Here is a 24,837-nt window from a genome sequence, read left to right on the forward strand (position 1 = left end):
TATCAAACAGTAAGACAGCTGTGAGGGAGAAGGCGGGATGGAGTTGGTCACTCCGGTGGTCACCAATTTTATGAGTGTGCCATTATGTTGTAACTGAGAAGCGAAGTGAATGCAACTGACTTTATTGCAACTGATAACAAGTTTATATACAAGAGGTACCAGACAAGAATGTCACACAAATTCAAACAGACTCATTCATGTAAAGGCTGGCTTAAACAGGTTTTGTTAACAGTGAGGTGGAAAGCAGGATATACTAAAATATACGAGTGTGTGAAACACGTGCAGCATATGATGGATGACACAGGATGGATTGTGAATAATGATAAGAGATTCAAAATAGTATACAGTAGTGCATTTTCTTCAGATAGCGATGGACTCTAAAGAGCAATGTGTGTTGTAGAAGGTCATCAAGTACTAACTATGAGGGATAGCTGATAGACAACTCTGCTGGTGACAAAGGACTTGGTGCTTGTTGAGAACTTTATCAGCAATGTTGTGAATATTTTAATGACAAACTCTAAGGTATATTTTTTTCTCAGAAGCGTAAATATAGATACTCCACTGTCGGACCTTAATATCGGCAATACATCTCTTCTTCATTTTGTTTAAAACCAAAATCTGAAAAGTTTGCTTTAGTAATCCATAGTCAAGCTAAGCAGAAAAGGGCATTGCCAAAACTCAAAGTAGCCGAACTCAACCAGGTGTATCTAGATAAAGAAATCAGTGATCTTCAAAAAGGAGATGAATTCTTAAAGGAAGTATGCTGATGAAGGAAGATTATTTACCAATATGAAATAAAAAAAAAACTCTAATTTCTTTTACAGGGTAGAAAGCTTAATAGGAACTGCCTAGTAGATAGTAGTCAGATGCATCAATTGATAGTAGTACCCATGTGTATCATGAATCTGTAATGGATTTAGCTTATACAGGTATGATGTGATGGGATCTTTGCAAAGGTAAAGCACGAGAAAGAATCTTGAATAAGTTTCATTGGCCTGGTGAATCACAAAAGATAAACAGGTACTGTAAGTCCTGTAACATGTGCCACTGAACTGTGGTTAAGGGAATGGTTTCTTGAGTGACGTTAGGAAAGATACCACTAAAGATGCCACTAATAGAGGAGCCATGTAGCTGTTAATCTTGTTAGCCCAATTGAAATATCATTTTTCAAATGGATCCTGACACATGTTAACAGTCATGGATTATACCACTAGTTACCATGAAGCAAAGGTATTGTGTACAATAGACACTGCCAATGTTGCTGAAGCTCTATAATTTTTAGTTTGAAATTTCAAGAGAGTTAGTATCTGACTGCGGAGCCCAGTTTACTCCGGATAAGAGGAAGGGAGTATACAGACTTGTCTGTGAGGATGGTTAAGACTACTCCTTATTATGCCCTGTGTCATGGGCTAGTAGAAAGATTACACAGAACATTAAAGAGGATGTTAAAGAAGTTTGCAGAACAACCCCAAAATATGGCATAGGTACCTAGCACCTTTTGCTGTTTGTATACAGAAACATACTGGAAAGGAGAACGAAGTTTCTGCCATTTGAACTCGTGTTTGGTCACACTGTTAGAGTACCATTGATATTCTTAAAGAGATCTGTAAGAAGACACTGTGTTGGAAGGTGTAACAAAAACTTCCTAGGAATATGTGATTGATCTCTGTGAAGGACTGCAAGGCACTCTTTCATTAGCAACTGAATAGTTGAAAAAGAACACCATTAGTTGCTAATCTTTATTACAATCGGAGGGCAAAGGACTGGAAGTTTGAGAAGGGTGATCAAGTACTATTACTGTTGCTAAACAATAACAAGAAGTTGTTGTTACAATGGAAGGGACAATTCAAAGTAACAAAGTGATGTAATAGATGGAATTATAAATTGAACTTGAATAATGTGATCAAGAGATATGACATAAATCTACTCTAGAAGTATTTATGCCGAAATCCTCTGAGGATATAGATGACCCAATTAGCCGCTGTAGTAATTGAAGAAGATAACCAGAACGTTGGAGATGAAAATGTAACTGTACCCATCTATCTACAGAAGGAGACATGGAAAAAGAGTAAAAATATACCCCAAGATAAAAAGAAGTATAGGAAGGGAACTTTACATCTTAAAAGATTATAGGGATATTTTGACCAATGTCCCTGGAAGGACTACTTTAGCCTGATGTAAGATTCGGACGTTATAAGAGTTAAGCCATATCCTATCCCCTGCAGTTTGCAGGATGCAAAAAAAGCATCAAACAGTATAACACATTTACATAATTGGGTAACATTACAGATTCTCCAACAAGTGCCAAAAGCTCCTCTTCTTTATAACTTGCGCAAAATAACAGATAAGTTTAGACCCAAGAAATCTGCAGGCCTTATAAAAAAAGGAAAAATATCATTTAGGTCTACACCTCCATAACCGTCAAGGTCCATCAAGGGAGCTTTAATTTCTTGAAATCGAAAAGCTAAACTAGTAAGTTTAGCCTCAGGAAAACAGGAATGAGGAAGATCGAGTTTCTCATTACTCTGCTTACTGTCAAACACAACAGCTAAAAGGCTGCCTTTTCCTTTGGACAATGAGTGAAGACCCATCTGGTTTAAGTAAAGGAAGAACTGTAGCATCTGTACCAAAGAGTGCAGATTTAAGGGTAGTCCACTACTTAGGTTCCTGAGTTCTGCCAGAAAATGTTTCTTTTATGGTTAAATTGTACTCATTTTCAGTTGAGGCATAAACTCTCTGAGCAAAATCTCAAAGCTGAGTATAGTTATTGCAAGTAAAATATGATCTGTTACCCTTCTAAAGATGATAGGCCTCCTGTTTCGCCAAATAATTACGTTTACAATCATCATTGAACCAGCCTTTTTCTTTTCCTCGGTATCTTAGCACACAAGGTCTACGCCTATTATTTATGTTGATTAGATTTTCATTCTTAGGTACAACAGGATTAACACTATTACACAACTGTGACCAAGAGATCATTCAAGATGCCATTCCAGTCTGTTTCTTTTGCAATCTCTAGGGACCCATTTTGTTATTCTTAATGGCCATATATTGTCTGTTAATTTCACTATATGTCCTGACACGTCCATTTCTTTTTTTACATGTTAATAGAATTTCCTCTACTTTAGTTCGGTCTCGTATCCATGTTGCTAATTACATGCCTTTTAATGCTCTCTTTACTTCACTGCTTATAAGGATCCAAGTTCCCGATGCATCAGTTAATACTGGTATGACCATCTGCTGACATACTTTTCTTTTTATATAAGTGGCATTTTATTTTTCATAATCTCAATAAGCCTATGTTTATCCTACTTTTAATTTCGGTCTCATGTTCTGGGGAAACACTTATTGTCTGTCCTAGGTATGTATGTATATTCATTAACAAAATCTAGAGGTTACTCATATACATTTTCAATGTACAGTTTTGCTTCTATTCAAAGCTTCTATCCTCTTTTGCAATTCCTCCCATTATTCACTAAATAAGATAATGTTAAGGTATTCTTCATTAATGTCAATTCCTACATTTCCAAGTCTAATTATTTAAAAAAAAAAATGTTTGAGCATGTTGTGAATAATTTAGGAGAAATTGGGTCTCACTGTCTAACTCGTTTCTCAATTAAAATTTTTTCACTATCTTTATGTAATTTTAGTATTGCTGTACATACCGTATAGATATCTTTAAGTACTTTAACATGAGATTCATTTAGTACTTGTCTTTGAAGGGCTCTCATTACTGCTAAAGTTTTGACACATTCAAAAGCTTTCTCATAGTCTATAAATACCATACATAGTGATTTGTCATAGTGAATACCCACTTCTAAAGCCTGTCTGCTCTCCTAGTTGAATAAAGTCTACCCATCTTTCTATTTGGCCTAACATGGCATATGTTAATATTAAATATATTACTAAGAGTAAACTTACTGAGTTGTAATTTTTCAAGGTTTTGAAGCCCCCTTTTGGAGAAGTAATATAATGATAAAGTTTTTTTTTTACACTGTAGGTGAAGAGCATTATTGCAGACATTTTACTGCTATGAAATCTCCTCAATTTATTGGTAGGTAAATTGTTAGGCCATCTTCTCTTTCTGCTTTGCCACTTTTCATGCCTTTTAATGCTTTTTTTACTTCGCTGCCTGTTACTTTTGGTACAGACTCGGGTATCTCATTGTTTCTATTGGCAAGGTTGTTTATATCCCTCTTGTATAGCATTATATATAAATTCTCTGTAATTTTAATCACTCATCTCTTTTGTTGATAATATTTCCACTTTTTCATTCTTTAAAGCAAACATCTATTGGTACCCTGTTACAAGTCTTCATTTTCTCAAATTGATGCTCAATCCTTTCTTTAGCGTTTCCTTAATTTTGGTCTTATTGCGTTACAAATGGTTTGTTGTTTTGGATAGTTCTGCTAATTCTATTTCATCTCTCGGTTTATACCGTCATTTCCAGTCTCTCCTTTATAAGACTTTTGGTGTTTTCTGATAGATTTCCTTTATCTTGTTTAGGAACTTTAACACCTATGTGTAGCGCTGATTCAAATACAATTTTGTTAGTGTACATTTCTAATTTACTTGATTCTATTTCATAATGTAGCTGGGAGTACCTCTTTCGTATTGCTAAGCTAAATATATCAGATTTTTCTCTTCTTATAGGAGTGTTTATTCTTTTACTAAAATTAGTTTTTCTCTTTTTTTCCTTAGATTTATACAAATTCTCCTTCTCACCATTCATTGGTCACTTGACTTTAGATTCTTTAACATATTTACATCTTTAACTAAATTTACTTTTTGAATGAGAGTAAAATATATTTTGTTTTTAGTTTCAACATTTAAATTTCTCCATGTCATTTTTTATGTTCCTTTATTGTAAAAAAATAAGTATACATGATTTCAAGATTGTAGTGAAACCTTTAGATACAAAACTTTCTGTTTATAGAAACTCATTTTACGAAACGACATAAAGATTTTTTTCACAAAATCATGTAATGCATTGCAATATTCGTAGACTACATAGAAATATTCAAAGCCTTACAATAGCCTCCACAAAGTATTATATTCTATTATACTCAAAAACTTTGGTTTCTCAAATGAGGTACTAATCTAAACTCCTTATTTAAACTTTTAAGAAACCAATAATTTCGAACGGGATGGCATTCCTTGGTCAAAGGAGAATGGCGTTGTATTATCCTGCTTCTCATAAGCCCTGTTATGAATGCGGATGTCATGAGATTCTTATTTGTGTTCTATCAATTGTAATCCAGACTAAGATACAAAATAAGATAGAAAAGACCTCTTGTTTTCTTGTTAGTGACTCCAACACTCACCTTGGAGTGGGGTTAAATTCTGTATCTCCTACTGCTCACATTTTGATTGTTGTTGACTTACGATAAAGGACTTCGATTTGACTGCTTTTGGGAACTGGATAACCATTGATGACTAGTTTTGTGTATATATAATATCCGCTAGCTGCTATTGATAAAGATGATGATTATTATGATGATGATGATGATGACTACTGCTTGGCCAGGAATTGAATACTCTTCAGGAATTTTAAAAGGGAAAGGTTCATTGTATTTTCAGGCGAATTAACTGCAAGTCAGAGTTGCCACGAAGCTGTGGCATTGCTTAAATGATAGTTTGGACCTGTGTGGACGACGGTTTCCTCATATATATATATATATATATATATATATATATATATATATATATATATATATATAGCGAGAGAGAGAGAGAGAGAGAGAGAGAGAGAGAGAGAGAGAGAGAGAGAGAGAGAGAGAGAGAGAGAGAGAGAGAATGTACTATCTTTAATATATAATGGAGATTATGTATATATACATACTGTATATGTATATATATATATACATATATACATATACATGTATATATATATATATATATACAGACACTTGCTCTGTATTTTATAAAGGAAATTATGTATATACAGTGTATACATCACACACAAACATGCATACACACATATAATATATGTATTTATACAAATATATATATATATATATATATATATATATATATATATATATATGTATATTTATATATATGTATATTTATATATATATATATATATATATATATATATATATATACATATATATATATATATATATATATATATATATATATATATCAACTTCCTTACAACCGTTATCTCTACATAAAGGGTCGGTTGCCTTATGTGTCCTCCAAAGTTCTTCTCTCCAAATCATTCTTCACCTCATCTCGCCCTCTTATTCTCTGCTTCACTTACAATTTCCCTCCGTCCTTAACAGGTTTTTCTCAAGTCCCCCTCCCTCCCTTCCCACCATCCAGCCTCAACAGATGCCAACACTATCTCAGTCGTGACACTCTTATCTTGTCTGCAATCTTTAAAAATCCTGCTATTCCTCTTATTTGTATGTGTATCATATCTCTTAGTTAAAAACCCCCAAATTCTCTTTTAAAGATGAACACCAATCATAATAGTGTCAAAGATTTCAGATATTGTTACAAAAACAACAAAGAGGTTTCACTAGACAATAGTCGCTCATAAACAAAATGAACGATAACATTTACAACACTTCCAGAATGCTAAAATTACTGCCAGATCATTTGTCAGACAGCATCTATAACGTTTACAACCCTTTCTGAAGATTAAAATCACTGCTAGATCTGCTCTGTCAATCTCTATAACGTTTACAATGCTTCCAGAAGGCTGAAATTTTTACCAGATCTTTGCCCAGACAGCATTTTATAACGTAGTCTTGGATCTCAATTTTTCTAGAAATGAAAACTCCTGTCTAAACTATATTAAAGTTATTATTACTAAGGAAATGATAAGGTTTGAACCGCCGTTTCGAGTTGTCTTGCCGAAATCGGGTCTGAAAACTGAGGTCACCATCAACCTATTCGAGGAATAAGCTGTAAATCGTTTATAGCTCTAACGACCCCAATGACGCTGCTAATTAGGGCAACCTCGCTAATGAAGCGGAAGCAGGTAATTACCATCCAAGACATCTCATCTTCTGAAGGAGGTAATCGCCCATTGAATAGTGCGTAGCCAGAGCCGCTATCATTAACATCGTCCTCCAATAAGGCCAAGATAGACACAAGTATAAATCCTTACAATGATTAATTGCAGTTAACATGCGTCTCTAGAAGTGCATTTCCTTCTTATTAGTCGATCTCTATTAAGGAGTTCGTAGTTACAAGGTCCTCCCCTAGGCCTAAGTAACACCAGTACCCCTACCACCACCATCCAACTTTTTTCCATTGATTTTTCGATTAGCTAGCAAGCATTTTTCTGGTATTATTATTATTATTATTATTATTATTATTATTATTATTATTATTATTCATTGACTCTCTTATTCCACTTCGGATAATATTTCTGATTTTTACATGAATCTCAATAAATGTTTTGCTTGTTTCACTGCCAAGGTTACATTGATTCCCTTTCTTATCAATATTCCTTTCTAATCCCATTCTGTGCTTTTGCTTGATCTTTTAAATACATTATTCTGAAGTTGAATTCACTTACAGATATCTTGCTGCTTGTCATTCATTCTGCTTTTTCTGTCATTACTCGAATTTTTTTTTTCTTTTCCTGAATCCTTCCCCATTTCTGAATTTTGTGAGGTACCTTCCACTCTAGTTGTTTATTCATTTAAATGTTTCTTAACGTGGTCGTTAGCAACATATATTTTTTTTATTATCACTTTAGTGTCTTTCCACCTAGACGTAAGTCCAAGATATTTTACATAGTGATAAACTTATGCAATCTTTAGCGCGTTTCGTCTGAAAAATATTAGTGTAATATTATTATTATTATTATTATTATTATTATTATTATTATTATTATTATTATTATTATTATTACTTGCTAAGCTACAACGCTAGTTAGAAAAGCTGTATGCCATAAGCCCAGGGTCTCCAACAGGGAAAATACAAAAGAATCGGCGCTCATCTTTTAATAGGTTTCTTTTATTTCAATAAATGTCAGTTTATGGTCATCTTTAATGCCGAATAGTCGACTCTTAGTTGTCGAAATTTCGCAGTCTGATTGCTGTTATAACGATAATCAATCGATATAGGAAGGGAATTTTGTAGTGTGACTGGTGTATAGTATATAATCATGATTGTGATTATGATTATGAAAAGCTAGGCTATAACCCCAGTTGAAAAATAAAGATGCTATAAGTGCAAGGGCTCCAACAAGGAGAAATAGCCCAGTGAGGAAAGGAAATAGATAAACTTCCCATTTCAGGTCTGTCATCAACATTGTAATAGCTTCCCAGGAAGAGGATGCCACAATCATCAACGCTGACCGGACTCTACAGGACATGTCAACAGCAGCGCAGGCCGACCCTGACTACGTTCGCCTTCATGGTTGCATCATGTCCGGATTTCCCACGAATCAGTATGATTTACATACTTCTTTTTTACCGTATTGGAAGCTGCAAGATTTCTACTGATGGCACCCTCATGCTCTACGGAACAAGCATACTATATCCTTCTGCTCTACGTCACCACACAATCACCAGACTCCACGACAGCCACCCAGGTGTTGAGGCTACTAAGCGTCGAGCTCATTACTCATCATTAGTCATTCATGGAATGTTATCAAGAAAAGCCCCTTGATTGTGACCACCAAGCTACTGTAAGAGCTGTTCAGGTGCAATGCAACTACGATACCCACACCCATCCCCTGCCCAGACTGGATGTGGGCCAACATGTCCGTCTCCAGGACCCAACATCCCACAGATGGGAAAAGATCGGGATCATCATGGGTGGCCCGAGAACACTCGATTATGAGATTCGTCTTCTTAGTGTTTTAGTGCTACATCGGAACCATCGCTTCTTGTATCCAGTACCCGGTCCCAATCAACTTCTCAACTCGGATCTCCCTGTGGACCCTAGCTCCGACATGGAAAAGACGTCAATTCCCTCCACAACTCCCTGCAGGTCTTGAAGATTGAACTGGCCTACATAGTGTACAAAGCCCACATGCCATTCATGTAACTTGCTTGAGATGTTTTTGCCTGATACATTTACTAATGCTATTTGCTTTGCACACTATTATTTGATTAGTTCACTGTATGTATCTTGCTTAATATGTTCAAGATACCTCTTTGAACGTAAAAGGGGAAGGGAAAGTGTATATTATTGTATATATTATCTTACATATAAGCACCCTTTACATTTCATAAGTTTTGTATGTTACAAATGCATGCGCATGAGTCACGCTGTCAGCACTCTATGCATGTGCATGATCAGTCTTCTCGCTTCTCTTGGCTGGAGGTGTTTGTCGTGCAGAGCACCACTGTACATAACCCCTTTGCTGTTTGGAATAAACACAATATATGACTTAGGGTTTTATTTCTCCATCTCTACAATCATTTGTCTTTATCTATAAGATCTCATCTCATATCACCGTTTCCCACCTGCTACATGTTCTCATATGCTGTTCAGCAGTTGGACCATTTCCAACCTTGGTTTTGTGAAACCTTAGTGTTCCTTGAACTATTGCTGGGGGTTAAGTGAGAATTTTTGTTTCATTTGATTATTTACTTTATTGATATATTATTTTTGTTTATTAAACGTAACATGAGAAATTGTAGGACCATTAGTCATAAAGCATACTTGTAACACACTGTTCAACAGATTCCATAAGTGTTATGAGCAGATCAGTTAGAGCTTCCCGTTTTCATTTGTTAATTAGTCTGCCTTTAACAGAGTGAGCAGCAATTTTGCTTTTAACCATCCTTTAGTAATTGTGAAATTCTAAGATGTTGAAATATTTATAAAGGAAGTATTTAATTGATGAAGAGGATCAGAAGAACAATAGCCATATACATATATACTCACACACACAAACAATATATACAGTATATATATATATATATATATATATATATATATATATATATATATATATATATATATATATATATATATATGTAGGGTTATTTGGGATGAGATAAATTGTCGTAGTGGTTTCTCAAGTAACAAAGCTTAAGAACCATTGACCTGTACCCTCAACTTGGTGATCGCAGAGCACGAGTGCCTTCCATTAACCTTTTTCTACCTAGATGATGGAGAGCCATTTCGTCTACTCTTTCTCAAGGTACCTCAGTATCTCAGAAAGAGGAGATACCACTGTACTTTTTCCACTGGCTTCCTTACTATGCATCAAACTGAACCTCTTGAATCATTCCCATTCTCTGTGGGAAGATAAGTGATCAGTCTCCGTTTCTAGCTTTCAAGCGCGGTGCTAGGCGGACCACTCAACCTCTCCCCCATCTACTTCCGAGAACAGCCACAATCCTTGTCCCCCTGAACACTGAGCAGGTCCGGACACCCCCACCTAATCACCAAGTATCAATTCCCAGTTAGAGGATGGGACTGTTTAAGGCTTAATTTATCATCAGCCATGTGATTATACATACTCTGATGCGTTTCGTATTTCAGTGTTCAAATTCTAAGGAGAGGGAACAATTTTCAGGAATGGTTGAGGACATATTGCCTCTAGCTTTAAGATACCTTTGACAAACTAACGGTCAATCACTGTTGTAAATTTTTCATACAACCGAGTTTAACTTGGCAGTTCCAGTCAAGGTTCCGCAGGTTTGTGTTATTAAAAGAAATAAAATTTCTCTATTTCTCGCCTATACCTAACAGTAGTTTTTCCTATGGCCCAGAGGCAATAGTTGCTCTATGGATCGGATCAGTAGTGGACTCATTCCCATTTCAGGAGGGTTATTTTGAGATAGTAGTAGAAGGGGATGCCAGTGCACCAGAACTCCTCCAGTAACCGTGTGGTAGATCTTAACCTGTATGTCATCCACGTATTATGTTTTTTCTAATCTACTTAGTACTGCTTTCAACACAATGTTACATTTATGACTCTAAATACAGGCATCAAGCTGTTATCCCTGTAATAATGCCCTTCACTCATATTGAGTTATATATGGAAAGTAATAGGCTGCCTGGCAACATATTTTAGTCAGGCACTTACATTTTCTCAGTACGATTCGAGCAATTTTCATTATAAATAAGCCTTTTGCTCTTTTACAATGAGCTTGCCAAAGAAAATTTATATTTCTTTATGAGAGTTGAATAATTACTAAAAGAAGAAGACCCAGATATTGATAACCCATTAGATAAGGAGAGCATTAGTTCTGAATCCTCCTGTGATGATGATATTGAAAGAGTCAATTTATTTTCTGATCCCGAGTGGTAATACCTTTTCATTACCGAGTGACTACATGACAAGAGAGAGAGAGAGAGAGAGAGAGAGAGAGAGAGAGAGAGAGAGAGAGAGAGACTTTTGCGTTTCAAATTCCCTCTCTATTTTCCTTGTGAATCTGTTCCAGACTTACCTTACAGGTTCGATCAATGGATACGTCGACAAAGTTCGAATGATTCTGTATTTTTTTCCCTGAAAGTCTTGCATGAAGTGTCTCCATTCCTCTCTTTTGGGCTCTTCACAAGTTAGTGCTGGGATAGAGCACGTTCTTTACCCTTACAGCTGATCTTTTTCAAACCTCGTACATCTGGGACTTTCTCTCCCCACTCGGCCTCCAGAGATAGAGAATCTATGCTTCTTTTACTCCCAAGTGTTCACACAAGTTTCCACCTGAGTGTCTTTCCTTGTTGAGATTAAGACTCCTCGCTCTTATTACAATCAAAGGATTGGGATTAATGGGAATCTGATTTCAGGCCAAAGCATAGGATAAAAATTCCTGGGAATTTTTCCTAACTGCTAAGAGTGAGTTCCTGGCAAGGGGAGAAGATGTGAGTTTGCTCCCTCTTCTTCCTTCCCTACTAACTCGTATTTTCATCTTCAGACACTTTTTCAGAAGGAGAAAGAAGAAGCAGTTGGAGTTTTATAGGAAGACTTTTGCCAGGTCTTTAAGACTAACAGTAAGTGCTCTTTTTCCTTTGAAAGGAACTGCCCGATCTCAACTGACCGCTAGGATTGTGGTCAGATGAGGGTATGTATATGCTCCTATCTTTATTATTCCTGTAATGACCTGTGTGACAGCTACTGCTGTAGCATCAGTTACAAGTGATCTCTCCCAAATGGACCAATCACCAACATCATATGCTAGGTAATATAGGAATACCCTGCCTTTGAAATGACTGTGGAATTAACATAAAATGGTCCATAATGAATGCTGAAATGTTGCTTCATCTGGTTGGGAAAACAGAATTTTTCAAGAAGTTGACGAACATTGACAATAATTTGGTAAATAGTTTCCAAATGAAAGGCATCCGCTCAAGTACTTTTAACATTAAAACATCAGAAAGAGGTTGGGCACTGAACCAGGCAAAGAATTTTTAGGCTCCGAAAATTTACAAATTGAACGCTAACTCGTAAGGAAACGCAGAAAATAACTGTGCTTCCTCTCCGACCATACGACGAATGTAGGAAGGATTTAATTTTTTTTCCCACCCTCGAAAATGGGACTCGTTAGTGAATACGTGTCCCTGCCTTAATTCTACCTTAGTCTGATTTTTCCTGCTTAAAAACAAACAATCTGTCATTTAGTCTAACGCAAGCCTAAAGGAGGACGTGCAATAATTTTCTTTACCTGTATGTATCCTAAGCCATCTACTTTCATCAGTTTTTTTGAGAGATTCACTTTTTATTAGGGTGCCCCTGGTGATAAGTATTATCTCTGCTGCCCTCTCATGTCTCTTTCTTGATATAAATTAGAAATTATCATAATTTCTTCTTGTACAAATAATGACGAAGTTAAGGGAAGGCAGCAAATTGAAATAAACCTGGTTGAATGATCTTTGGTTGATTTCAGGAATTCTAGTCGGTGAAGATATTTACTTTAAACTTTTTAGTCTCTATTTAGATTATGATCAGTATTGAATCCTTTTACTACATTTAAAATGTCAAAAGTGATTGTTTTCTTATGTTAAATATAAAAATCCAAATCATTGATAGAATACTGATAAAAAAATGGTTAGGTTCTTTCAACCATGATGACCATTACGAATATATTTTTTGTAATAGGGATCTTTTTGATAACTATATTTTTATTTAAAAACTACAATATCTAGAAAATATTTGCTAACTATAATTCCGATCAACACTATCCACCTTATCACTATTTCCAATCACTTTGGGCTTGGTTAAAATATGAGTATACATTCTGGCATTTACTTTTCAAGTAAGACCGTTTTAATAAATCCACGGTTATTCGAGTTAATTATTCATACATGTATGACAGTTCTAAAGAAGATTTATTTCACTATACCTGTTTCATATAAGAATAATTAGAATAAAGTGTAAAAAATATTAATGTACCTTATACTGATCTGATCCCATGGTAACTGAGTGCCCGTCTTGGGGATCCCAGTGAAGGCTGCAAGTTCCTTCTCTCCTGGGACACCTACAGAACTGGCGGGTGCTGACACCGTAGGCATTAACCTGAAGGTAACCACACGCAGACCCGCTGCGGCAATAAGCCAAGTCCAAATCTTCCTGTGGAGATAATGAGAAAATATTATTCGGAGCAACAAATAACTTTCTTCCCTTGCTGTTTCATTCGTTAGTCATGGGAATTTTGTGGTATGAAATCGGATAAAAAGAAATGGTTAAACTGTGAAGAACCGAATATCTAAAAGACAAAATAAGACTAAATGAGTATTATGAACTGTGACAAGAATAAAATATTCCCTGTCTGTTATACTCGAGTGAGGGAGGACATTTAGAGCGGGCTATCAATGGACGTTTATAAATCATTACTTTATTCACCGATTTAATCAGAGGTTGGAAACAATTTAAAACAAGACATCACATTTTAAGACTAAAGAAAAGGTTGATGCAATAAAATGTAGTCACAGATGATACCAATAGACATTTAATCATTTGCCAGCTGCAATAAAAAAAACATCGGTGTAACCAAAACAATGGATCTAATTCCCACATATCTCATAATCACTACAACTGGAATTGTTAAAAATGAAAACAAAAACACGAATAAAACTTAAGCTGAGGCACTAACTGGAGGAATATGGATGTTAGAATGACAGGAAACATAGAAGTGATTGATGTATAAGGAGAAAACACCAGATGTGATATGAAAATACAAACAAACCGATTGCATGAATATAAAGATGCTAATAAGTGACAAAGGGATCACTACAGGAAAGAGAATTACTGAGAGTAAAAATGGAGACAAACTAACATAAGGAAATCATTGGTGAAGGGTCAAATAAATCATATTCTTTTGTTGGTGCTCGGACATATATGCAATATAGAAGGAAATACGTTAGATAAAATAACGTTTTACACAGATGATGAAATCTACTGCGAGAGTTTTAGCGCCCTTGTTTTTTTTCAGTGCACTTAAGAAAATAGTCTGAATATATTGTAGATATTGTAAGCATGACCTACCCTGGAAAAAAAAAAAAAAAAAAAACTACATTGCAAACTTAAATGAATTTAGTTAAAAAAGGCAGGAAAGGTATTATATCAAGGTTTATTCTTCGTTGAAATATTCCTCTTATAGTGAAGAAAAATTGAAAATACCACCATTTGGGATAGGGGCACATGTGAAGCAGCAAACATCATTCTTTTCTAAAATGATAAATGGAAAATATTTATAGTTGGATCCTTTAACTCTACTGTTCTAAACGTATTCTTAAGCATAGAAGTAAAACTTGAAAGTATACGTGAACACTACAGCAATGACAGCGAGAAATAGAAATTACATTTTTTGATACACCATTGTACTACAGAAACCTTTCAATCTTGCAAAATGAAATTACACCATTGCAGTCGTTCTCCACATTACACAGTACAGTTTCATTATTATGAAAAGAAAATAGTTTTATCGTAATAACGAAACAATTTCTTCTAAGAACAAGTTGTTTTGGCGATCATCAAAGACTCTCACACGTGTTTCCAAACAATTTCTAAATAAATTCACCAATAAAAATTTTGGATACTTTTCATTTTTCGCCTGTAAAACACACACACACACACACACACACACACACACACACACACACACACACACACACATATATATATATATATATATATATATATATATATATATATATATATATATATATATATATATATAAAATCATCACCTCACGTCCTAAATCTTAAAAGTCTACAGCAAATATTCGAAACTCTGACTGACGAAGTTGGAGGAGGCTTGAACAAGGGAAATGAGTTGCAATGCGAAGCGATTGTCAAATTTGGACTCTAAGAAAATACGTTTGATAATTATTCAACAATGAGAGACAGTAACCTTCCAGTTGCAAGATTATGCAAGGTTTCAACATTGGACAGACGTCTCACTCTAAAAGCTGTAATAAATTCTCGGAAAGCGCTGTGGAGTTGACCTTTGTTTAATTCGAAATTCAATTTTATATACAAAAAAAGAATTATTGAAATTTTTCGATTATGATAATGAAACGGCTGGTTGATCTTTGAAGATTATCAACAATGCAACATCCAAAGCGATGAGAAGCTGAAGTACTTGGAGCAACGGCTTATTGCTGAAGGAAAACATTTTTGAATCCTTTCAGATTCTAAATCATAAAAAAAATTGCCAAATTCAACATTTGCGTAATGTAGATTTGCATCAATATTGAAAATCATTTAGTTTTGATAATCTCGATATTTTTCTTAGTCCAAATTCGGTGAGCAAATCTACTGACGCTCTACCAAGACCAAGGTTATTTTGTTGCAAAACAATGATGATAAAAGCATGACTATAACAATGAATTTTAAGGGAAGATTAGACAATTACAAAATGAGCTAGAATTTTCCTTCTACTTAGAAATACGATATATCTTTTGAAGAAATTCACCCAACAAAAAATATATCCCTGATAAGACCACTCAACAAACCTTAAATAACTCGTACCGGTCCCTAGTGAACTGATAATAAACATGCAATATGTGAAGGATATCACAAACCATGCAACCCGCTATGAAGCATTTGAGCAACATAAATATTTCCCAATTACCATAATTGACTTGGCAACAAAATGACAGATCTGACCCGGTTAATTCATAAATGATTATAGCTACCAATTATCATCCAGTTCTGTAAAATCGTTATTGTGATATCTTGCTAACGCATACCTACAAAACCACACACAGCAAGATCTTCCAATGAAAAAAATGACTATGTAGTAAAGAGAATTATTCATCTGAAATGATTGAATGACTACCAGCAAAGCAATAAACGTTGAATAACAGTACTGTTCCTAAAGCTATGAACATTGAATAACTGTCCCCTAAGATTTGAGCGTTGAACAACAGTTTTGTTCCAAAAGCTATGAAAGTTAAATAACGGCACTGTACCCAAAGCTTTGAACTTTGAACGATAGCATAGTCCCCAAAGCTTTGAACGTTGAACAACAATACAGTTTCCAAACCTATGAAGGTTGAATAACAGTACAATCCCCAAAGCTTTGAACGTTGAATTACAGTAGTGTCCCCAAAGCTATGAACGTTGAATAACAACACTGTTCCCAAAGCTTTGAACGTTGAATATCTGTACTGTTCGTAAAGCTATGGGTGCTGAATAACTGTCCCCAAAGATATAAACATTGAATAACTGTCCCAAAAGCTATGAACGTTGACTAACTATTCCCAAGGCTATAAACATTGAAAAAGTGTCAGTACTGTCCCCAAAGCTATATACGTTAAATAACTATTCCAAAAGCTATGAACGGTGAATAAGAGTACTGTCCCCAAAGCTATGACCGATGAACAATTGTCTCCAAAGCTATGAACGTTGAATAATTGTCCACAAAGCTATGAAAGTTGAATAACAGTACTGTTCCCAAAGCTATGGACGTTGAATAACTGTCCCCAAAGCTATGAACTTTGAATAACAGTACTGTCCCCTAGGCTAAGAACATTGAATAACTGTTCCCAAAGCAATGAACGTTGAATAACAGGACTGTCCTTAAAGCTATGAACGTTGAATAACTGTCCCCAAAGCTAGGAACGATGTATAACTGTCCACAAAATTATGAAACTATGAACGTTGAATAACCGCTATATCCCCACAGCTATGGTCTATGAATGCTGAATAACTGTCCCCAAAGCTATGAACTTTGAATAACAGTACTGTCCCCTAAGCTAAAAACATTGAATAACTGATCCCAAAGCAATGAACGTTGAATAACATTACTGTCCTTAAAGCTATGAACGTTGAATAACTGTCCCCAAAGCTAGGAACGATGTATAACTGTCCACAAAATTATGAAACTATGAACGTTGAATAACAGCTATATCCCCACAGCTATGGTCTATGAATGCTGAATAACTGTCCCCAAAACTATGCTGAATAACTGTCCCCAAAACTATGAACTTTCAATAATAGTACTGTCCCCAAAAGCTATAAATGTTAAATAACTGTCCTCGAAGCTTTGGACGTTGAATAACTGTCCCCAAAGCTATGAACGCTGAATAACAGTACTGTCCCCAAAGCTATGAACGCTGAATAACAGTACTGTCCCCAAAGCTATAAACGTTGAATAACTGTCCCCAAAGCTATGAACGCTGAATAACAGTACTGTCCCCAAAGCTATGAACGCTGAATAACAGTACTGTCCCCAAAGCTATAAACGTTTAATAATTGTCCCTTGAGCTATGAACGTTGAATAACTCTCCCCAAACCTATGAACATAGGATAACAGTATTGTCCCTAAAAGCAGCTATGTACGTTGAATAGCTGCTCCCAAAAGCTTTGGAGAATAAGTAAAATGACTGTCCCCAAAAGCTGTCGTCATTGAATGACTGGCTTCAAAGCTATGAATATTGAATAGCAGTACTATCCCCAAATCTATGAACGATGAATAACTGTCCCCAAAACTATGAATGTTGAATAAAAGTACTGTCCCCTGATATGTAAACATTGAATAAGTCTCCCAAAAGCTATGAACGTTGAATAACAGTACTGTTCCCAAAAGCCATAAACATTAACTAACTGTCCTCAAAGCTATGAATGTTGAATAACAGTACTGTCCCTAAAAGCTATGGACATTGAATAAGTGTCCCTATAGCTATGAACATTGAATAACAGTACTGTCCCCATGGCTATAAACGTTGACTAACTATCCCCAAACCTATGAACTTTGAGTAACAGTCCCTAAAGCTATGAGTGTTGAATAACTGTCCACAAACATATGAACGTTGAATAACTGTCCCAAAAGCTATGAACGTTGAATAACTGTCCCCAAAGCCATGGATGTTGAATAACAGTCCCCAAAGCTATGATCATAGAATAACTGTCCCCATAGCTATGAACGCTAAATAACTGTCCTCAAAGCTATGAACGTTGAATAACAGTACTGACAGCAAAGCTATAAACGTTGAATACGAATAATGTCCCCAAAACTATGGATGTTCAATAACTGTCCACAAAGCTATAAACATTGAATAATAGTACTGTCCTTAAAGCTATGAACGTTGAATAACTGTCCCCTAATCTATGAGTGTTGAATAACAGTCCCTAAAGCTATGAATGTTGAATAACTGTCCCCAAAGCTATGAACATTGAATAACTGCCCTAAAAGCGTTGAAAGTTGAATAACTGTCCCCAAAGATATAAACATTGAATAACTGTCCCCAAAGCTATGAACATTGAATAACTGTCCTAAAAGCTATGAACATTGAATAACTATCCCAAAGCTATAAACATTGAATAACTATCCCAGAAGCTATGAATGTTAAATGACAGTCTGCAAAGGTATGAACATTAAATAACTGTCCCCAAAGCTATGAATGTACAATAACAGTACTGTCCCCAAAGCTATAAACATTGAATCAGCATACTTTCCCCAAAACTGTAGAACGCTGAATAACTGTCCCCAAAGCTATGAACGTTGAATAACAGTATTGTCCCTAAATCTATTAACGTCTAATTACTGTCCCCAAAGGTATGAACATTAAATAAGAATACTTTTCCTTAAGCCATGGACCTTGAATAACTGTCCCCAAAGGTATGAACATTAAATAAGAATACTTTTCCTTAAGCCATGGACCTTGAATAACTGTCCCCAAAGGTATGAACTTTAAATAAAAATACTCTACCCAAAGCTATGAACGTTGTATAACTGTCCCAAAAGCTGTGAACGTTGAATAACAGTACTGTTCCTGAAGCTATGAACGTTGAAGAACAGTACTGTCCCTAAAGCTATGAACATTGATTAACTGTCCCCAATGCTTTGAACGTTGAATATCAGTATTGTTCCTAAAGCATTGAACATTGAATAACGGTACTGTCCCCAAAGCTTTGAACGTTGAACAACAATACTGTTCCCAAAGATTTGAACGTTGAACAATAATACTGTTCCCAAACCTATGAAGGTTGAATAAGAGTAGTATCCCCAAAGATTTGAACGTTAAATAACAATAGTGTCCCCAAGCTATGAACATTGAATACCAATAATGTCCCTAAAGCTATGAACATTGAATAACTGTCGCCAAAGCTGTGAATGTTGAATAACGGTACTATCCTCGAAGCTATGGTCATTGAATAACTGTCGCCAAAGCTGTGAATGTTGAATAACGGTACTAACCTCGAAGCTATGGACGTCGAATAACTGTCCCCAAAGCTATGGACGTTAAATGACAGTACTGGCCTCAAAGCTATCAACATTGAATAATTGTCCTCAAACTTATGAATGTTAAATAACAGTACGGTCCCCAAAGCTATAAACATTGAATAACTGCCCCCAAAAGCTATGAACGTTGAATAACAGTACTGGCCTCAAAGCTATGGACGTTGAATACAGCCCCTTAAGCTATAAAGTTGAATAACGGTACAGTCCGCAAAACTATGAACAATGAATAACCGTCCCCAAAGCTGTAAACATTGAATGATTTCCCGAAAGCTATTAACGTTCAATAACAGTGCTGTCCCAAAAAGCTATAAATGTTGAATAACTGCCCCCAAAGCTATGAAAGTTAAATGAAAATACTGTCCTCAAAGCTATGAATGTTGAACATATCTCTCGAAAGCTATGAACATTGATTAACAGCACTAAAGCTATGATAATTAAATAATTGTCCCCAAAGCTATAAACATTGAATAACTCCCAAAATCTATGATCGTTGAATAACTGTCCCAAAAGCTATAAACGTTGAAGAACTGTCCCCAAAGAAATGAATGTTGAAAAACAGTACTGCCATCTAAAGCTATAAACGTTAAATAACTGTCCCCAAAGCTATGAACGTTCAATAACAGTAGTGTCCCCTAGCAATGAGCGTTAAATAACAGTACTGTCCCCAAAGCTATGAACGTTAAATAACAATACTGTCCCCTAAAGCTATGAACGTTGAATATCACTCCTGAAAGCTATGAAAGTTGAATAACTATTCTCAAAGCTATGAACGTTGTATATTTGTCCCCAAAGTAAAAATTTAGATTTAATGGAGAATTCTATGCACACGTGTTTAGTATAGCTATGTGTAATTTTTTTCCCTGTTTTGTTGCTTGTACGTATGGTAGTTTTTTACACTAGACTGATACGTTCAGTTTGGTACTCTCAAATTGTTTGAAATCGTTATATTGATGATATTTTGGGTAATGAAAAGAGAATCTGTACCGTGAGGTTTTTGTTGCTAACTTTGCTAAATTGATTCCATTCATAAAATTTACAATAAAAAAGGAAGAAAATAACAATGCACCGATCTAATCTTTGTGTTACTAGACAAGGCAATAGATTTGAGATTTCCTTGTTTATTAAACCAACCAATAACATATATATATATATATATATATATATATATATATATATATATATATATATATATATATATATACATATATATATATATACATATATATATATATATATATATATATATATATATATATATACAGTATATATATATATATTTCTATTCAAGTCATTCTGAAAACATAGTTATAAAAACATGCTGATTTGAAATAGCTTTAAGATTCAAAATGATGTAATATATAGTATTCAAAATTAAGAATGTAGTTCATTTCATGTCAACCAAACATATAAAAGGATATATATATATATATATATATATATATATATATATATATATATATATATAAAAGAATAAAACCACATAAGATAGTTGATTCTGTGTTAATAATGCTTTGGCTGACCATTGACTTAACTCAGGTCGTAGAATCGGTTGGTTGAAGACCAAGATAGTAATGAGTAGTACACATTAATGGCATTACGCGATAGACCATTGTGAAATCACTTCTAAACCTTAAACAGTAAACATGGGTGTGGATTACCCTACGCTAGTGACATCAGGGAAGAAACACAATGTTCCTGCCAAGCTATGGTGCACTGCTGTGATCCCTAGTAGTCTCAGTGACAGTCGAGTGTTCACAGAGGAAGGTATGGTTCTCTGCTCCATAAAGTAGAGCAGATACAGACCATAATTTTCCAAAATCGTGCACTTTGCGGTAAAAGCATGAAAGCAAATTTGGCTATTATGCCAAGCTGGATTTGCCTTGTGTCATATGTGGCAGCCATTTTTCAAAATAGCGTATCGTGATGTTTTGCATCCATGTCCTCCATGTCTTTTGATATGAGGCCTAGAGTCCTGATTTTGGTGTCTATAAGTAGGTTTTCTAGGTTAGAGAGTCAGAATAACATAATTTGAAAACTCTAGGATCAGTATTTAATTGGTTTTAATAAGAGGATCAGAATTTTAGCCCACCAAAAATCAAACATGAATGTCATCCAACTGTGAATTTAAACTTTCCTTATTTTTCAACCATACCTTATTATTCTTTTAAGAATAAAATGTCATTAAAAGTGAAGCTAGTCAACACAGAGACTCAATCTTCTGAATGTTTCTTGCCGACGGACTGGTCTAAGTGTGTCCAATTTCAAGAAGAAACCTCTGAAAAGTTACGGTGTCCTGTCAGTTCAAAGCAAAGCAGATTGGGTGCTGGCTATTTAAACCTTCCAGAAGATCTGACTCCATCCAATGATAATATTTCTTCTTTAAAGGATTACAATTGCATTAAAAAAAAAAAAAAACTGCAGCATCGCTATGCAAAGTTCCACATAACATGCCGTCTCCTTTATAGTAAGAGTAGATTACAATGAGCAATAAAAAGAAAACATCCTTTGACTATTACAATTATTCGTGATGCATACCAGTTCATATCCGAGACATGATGATGTTACCTCACTCTCACCCAAAGTTGTATGATGAATTCCTAAAAGGATCTTTCACAGTCAAGAAAACAATCCATGCCTTTTTCAGGATAACGATAGACCATGAACAAAATAATGCCATGGTGAATAGGACGGTGGAGCTGTAAGGCTAACAGAATCACCAACTGCTCTTAAGAGATGGCATGTATTATCAGTTATTTTGAGATGTCAGTTGAATACGCATCGGCCACACCAGATTCTCCTATCCATGAGCCACGGCCTGGAATACAAGAAGAGTTTCTGAAGGATGTAGCATTACTAAAAACCACACTGGATGACTATGGAAATCCATATCTCGAAAGGAGTGGAGATCTACTTGTATTAGACCTGAAGGATGTTGAGCCAGTCAGCTGTGCATGCACTGAGACAGTTTGAGGTCTTTGGCTGCAAGCACTATGCCACTTATGTAATGGAAAGACTTGATGAGCAAACTACAGCCCTGGAAGAGACGATTAAAACGAACAAAATTCACATCTTCAGCACACCAAAGATGCAAAAAAGATAAAGAACAGGATTGGTCATCTTCACTGAAGAATGAGCGAACTCTGTTTTCAAGCTTGTATATAGCCTGCCAAGTGCATGATGAGAATTTGGAAGAGTTTTCCAAGTATGAAAATCAGAATTGTCCTCCTTCACTATATGATGCTAGCAAGATCAGCTCTGGAACAAAATCTGATGTAATTCACTGTCTTGAAGAAATGGTGAAAGATCAGTAAGAGAACAACTATATTGCTGAAGTGGTGTTAGATGGCCCAGCTGTTGTGTGTATGCTAAGGCCAGGGTTTGCAAAACCTTGTAATTTTAGTCTTCTGGAAGAATTTTAAACATTACAGATGCATTATGAACGATGCTCTTTCTGTAATTTTATTCTAATGGAAGCGTTTTTAACGTTTTAGGTGTATTTTGAGCAATGATCTTTCTTTAATTTTAGTCTTCTGGATGCGTTATAAACGTTATAGATGTATTCTGAGTAATGATATTTCTGTATAATCCCAACAAGTGTTCATTCCATGCGTTAAAGCTCAGCTCACCAATGATCAGTGTGTTACCATTGTGTGGTACAAATACCAAGTCAACTCTCTTAAGCAACATTGATGAGAGAACAAAGGGAAAGGGGTACGTCGAAAGGTGACACCACAAAGTCCAATTCTAAGAAACTGGCCAGAATTCCCTTGAGGGGCAGAGAATAAAACAGAGTTGTTTACTTTCCTAAGTAAAGAAGTCATTACCATTGACACGAACAAGCAAGTCATCAGTACTCTCCATGACAGAGTGGTATGTCACCAGCCAACGTCAGTCACAGGAATTAGTCCCTGAACACATGAAAAGGCTGATAGTCATATAATACTTCAGTTTGATGATGCCGCAAGGCAGTACAGCAATATTTGCATTCAAACAGAGAAAAGTAACGTAACAGTTTTTACAGTGTATGCCTTTACTCGGTTGACTGGATCCCTTTCCAAGTTATGGGTTGTATTTGGAACAGGCAGACATTTTAGACATATATCAGTGTATGAAAAGAGTCTAGCCCTGCCAGTGTTTTATTCTATGTCCTCATTTGCTGGCAGAGGGAAGAGAACAGCTTGGGAAATCTGGATTCTCTACCCAGAAGTCACAGAGACATTTTGTCCATTAATAGAGCAGCCATCGATTTCTCAGATAGATGATGCCATGGATGCACTCGAGAGGTTCACTGTTCTGATTTATGAAAAAAAAACAAGCACCAAAAGCCACATTGATGACGCCAGATTAGAGTTATTTATACGCAAAGGCAGAGGTGTGAGCAACATCCCTCCAACAAAGGGTGCCCTAGTACTGTACAGCATGTGCGTAGAGCTGTTTACCAGGCTGGTCTTTGCTGGAGTCAGTCACTTTGCTCAGTGATCAATCTTCCACAGCTTGAAGGATGGGGATGGACACGAGCTAACAATGAGACCTGGGAAGTATGGAACACACTTCCTGAAGCAAGTAAGGTGTGCCAAGAGTGGTCGCCTGAAAAGGATGCCATGGCTACTGCAAGTGTGCAAAAGCCTTTCTCACTACACAGCTCTGTGCAAGTGTGGAGAGTCCTGTTAGTGATCTGTGAAAGTATCTAGAATCAGATTAGGGGACTCTTTTTTCATGTTTTCTAATGAAGAAAGTAGTTGTTTTTTCTTTATAATTAATCTTAAAAGTGCTAAAGCTTTAATTATGTTGGATAGAAAACTGAACATTATTTATTTTGTTTGTTGCTACGAATAAGGTGCCAAAGTCAGTTATTATGATTGGTACAGACTATAATAAGGAGCAAAGTAGTTCTTGTGTTTTTTCTTTACGATTAATGTCAAAAGTGCTAAAACATTCATTAGTTTTGTTAGGAACCACAAAGATGTATTTTGTTTGTTGCAAGCTCTGAATAAGATGCAAGAGAGCTATTATGTTACAAGTTATAAATAAGGTGCAAAACAGTTATTATGTCACATTCTACAAATAAGGAACCAATGCAGTTATTATGTTCGTTACAGAATATAATAATGAGCAAAGTAGTTTTTTTTATAATTAATCTCAAAAGTGCTTAAGCTATAATCAGGTGTATTAGAAACTATAAAGCGGATTTTTTTTGCAAGCGATAAATAAGGTGCAA

The 24,837-nt window shown here is 35.5% G+C and overlaps 1 protein-coding gene and 1 long non-coding RNA gene across 2 annotated transcripts in view; one reads left to right on the top strand and one right to left on the bottom strand.

The window, feature by feature from the left end:
• The window catches only part of LOC137620342 (uncharacterized), a 65,031-nt gene extending 55,709 nt beyond the window's left edge, over window positions 1-9,322 (top strand). The window contains exon 3 of the long non-coding RNA XR_011040046.1: window positions 8,264-9,322. This is a non-coding gene — a long non-coding RNA (uncharacterized lncRNA). The remainder of the gene's footprint in view (window positions 1-8,263) is intronic.
• The window catches only part of LOC137620341 (U-scoloptoxin(11)-Sm5a-like), a 108,858-nt gene that overhangs the window by 24,285 nt on the left and 59,736 nt on the right, over window positions 1-24,837 (bottom strand). The window contains exon 2 of the mRNA XM_068350577.1: window positions 13,322-13,498. Within this exon, the coding sequence (XP_068206678.1) occupies window positions 13,322-13,498 (177 nt within the window). The remainder of the gene's footprint in view (window positions 1-13,321; window positions 13,499-24,837) is intronic.

Source organism: Palaemon carinicauda, chromosome 26, assembly GCF_036898095.1.
Source record: "Palaemon carinicauda isolate YSFRI2023 chromosome 26, ASM3689809v2, whole genome shotgun sequence".
Lineage (NCBI taxonomy): Eukaryota > Metazoa > Arthropoda > Malacostraca > Decapoda > Palaemonidae > Palaemon > Palaemon carinicauda.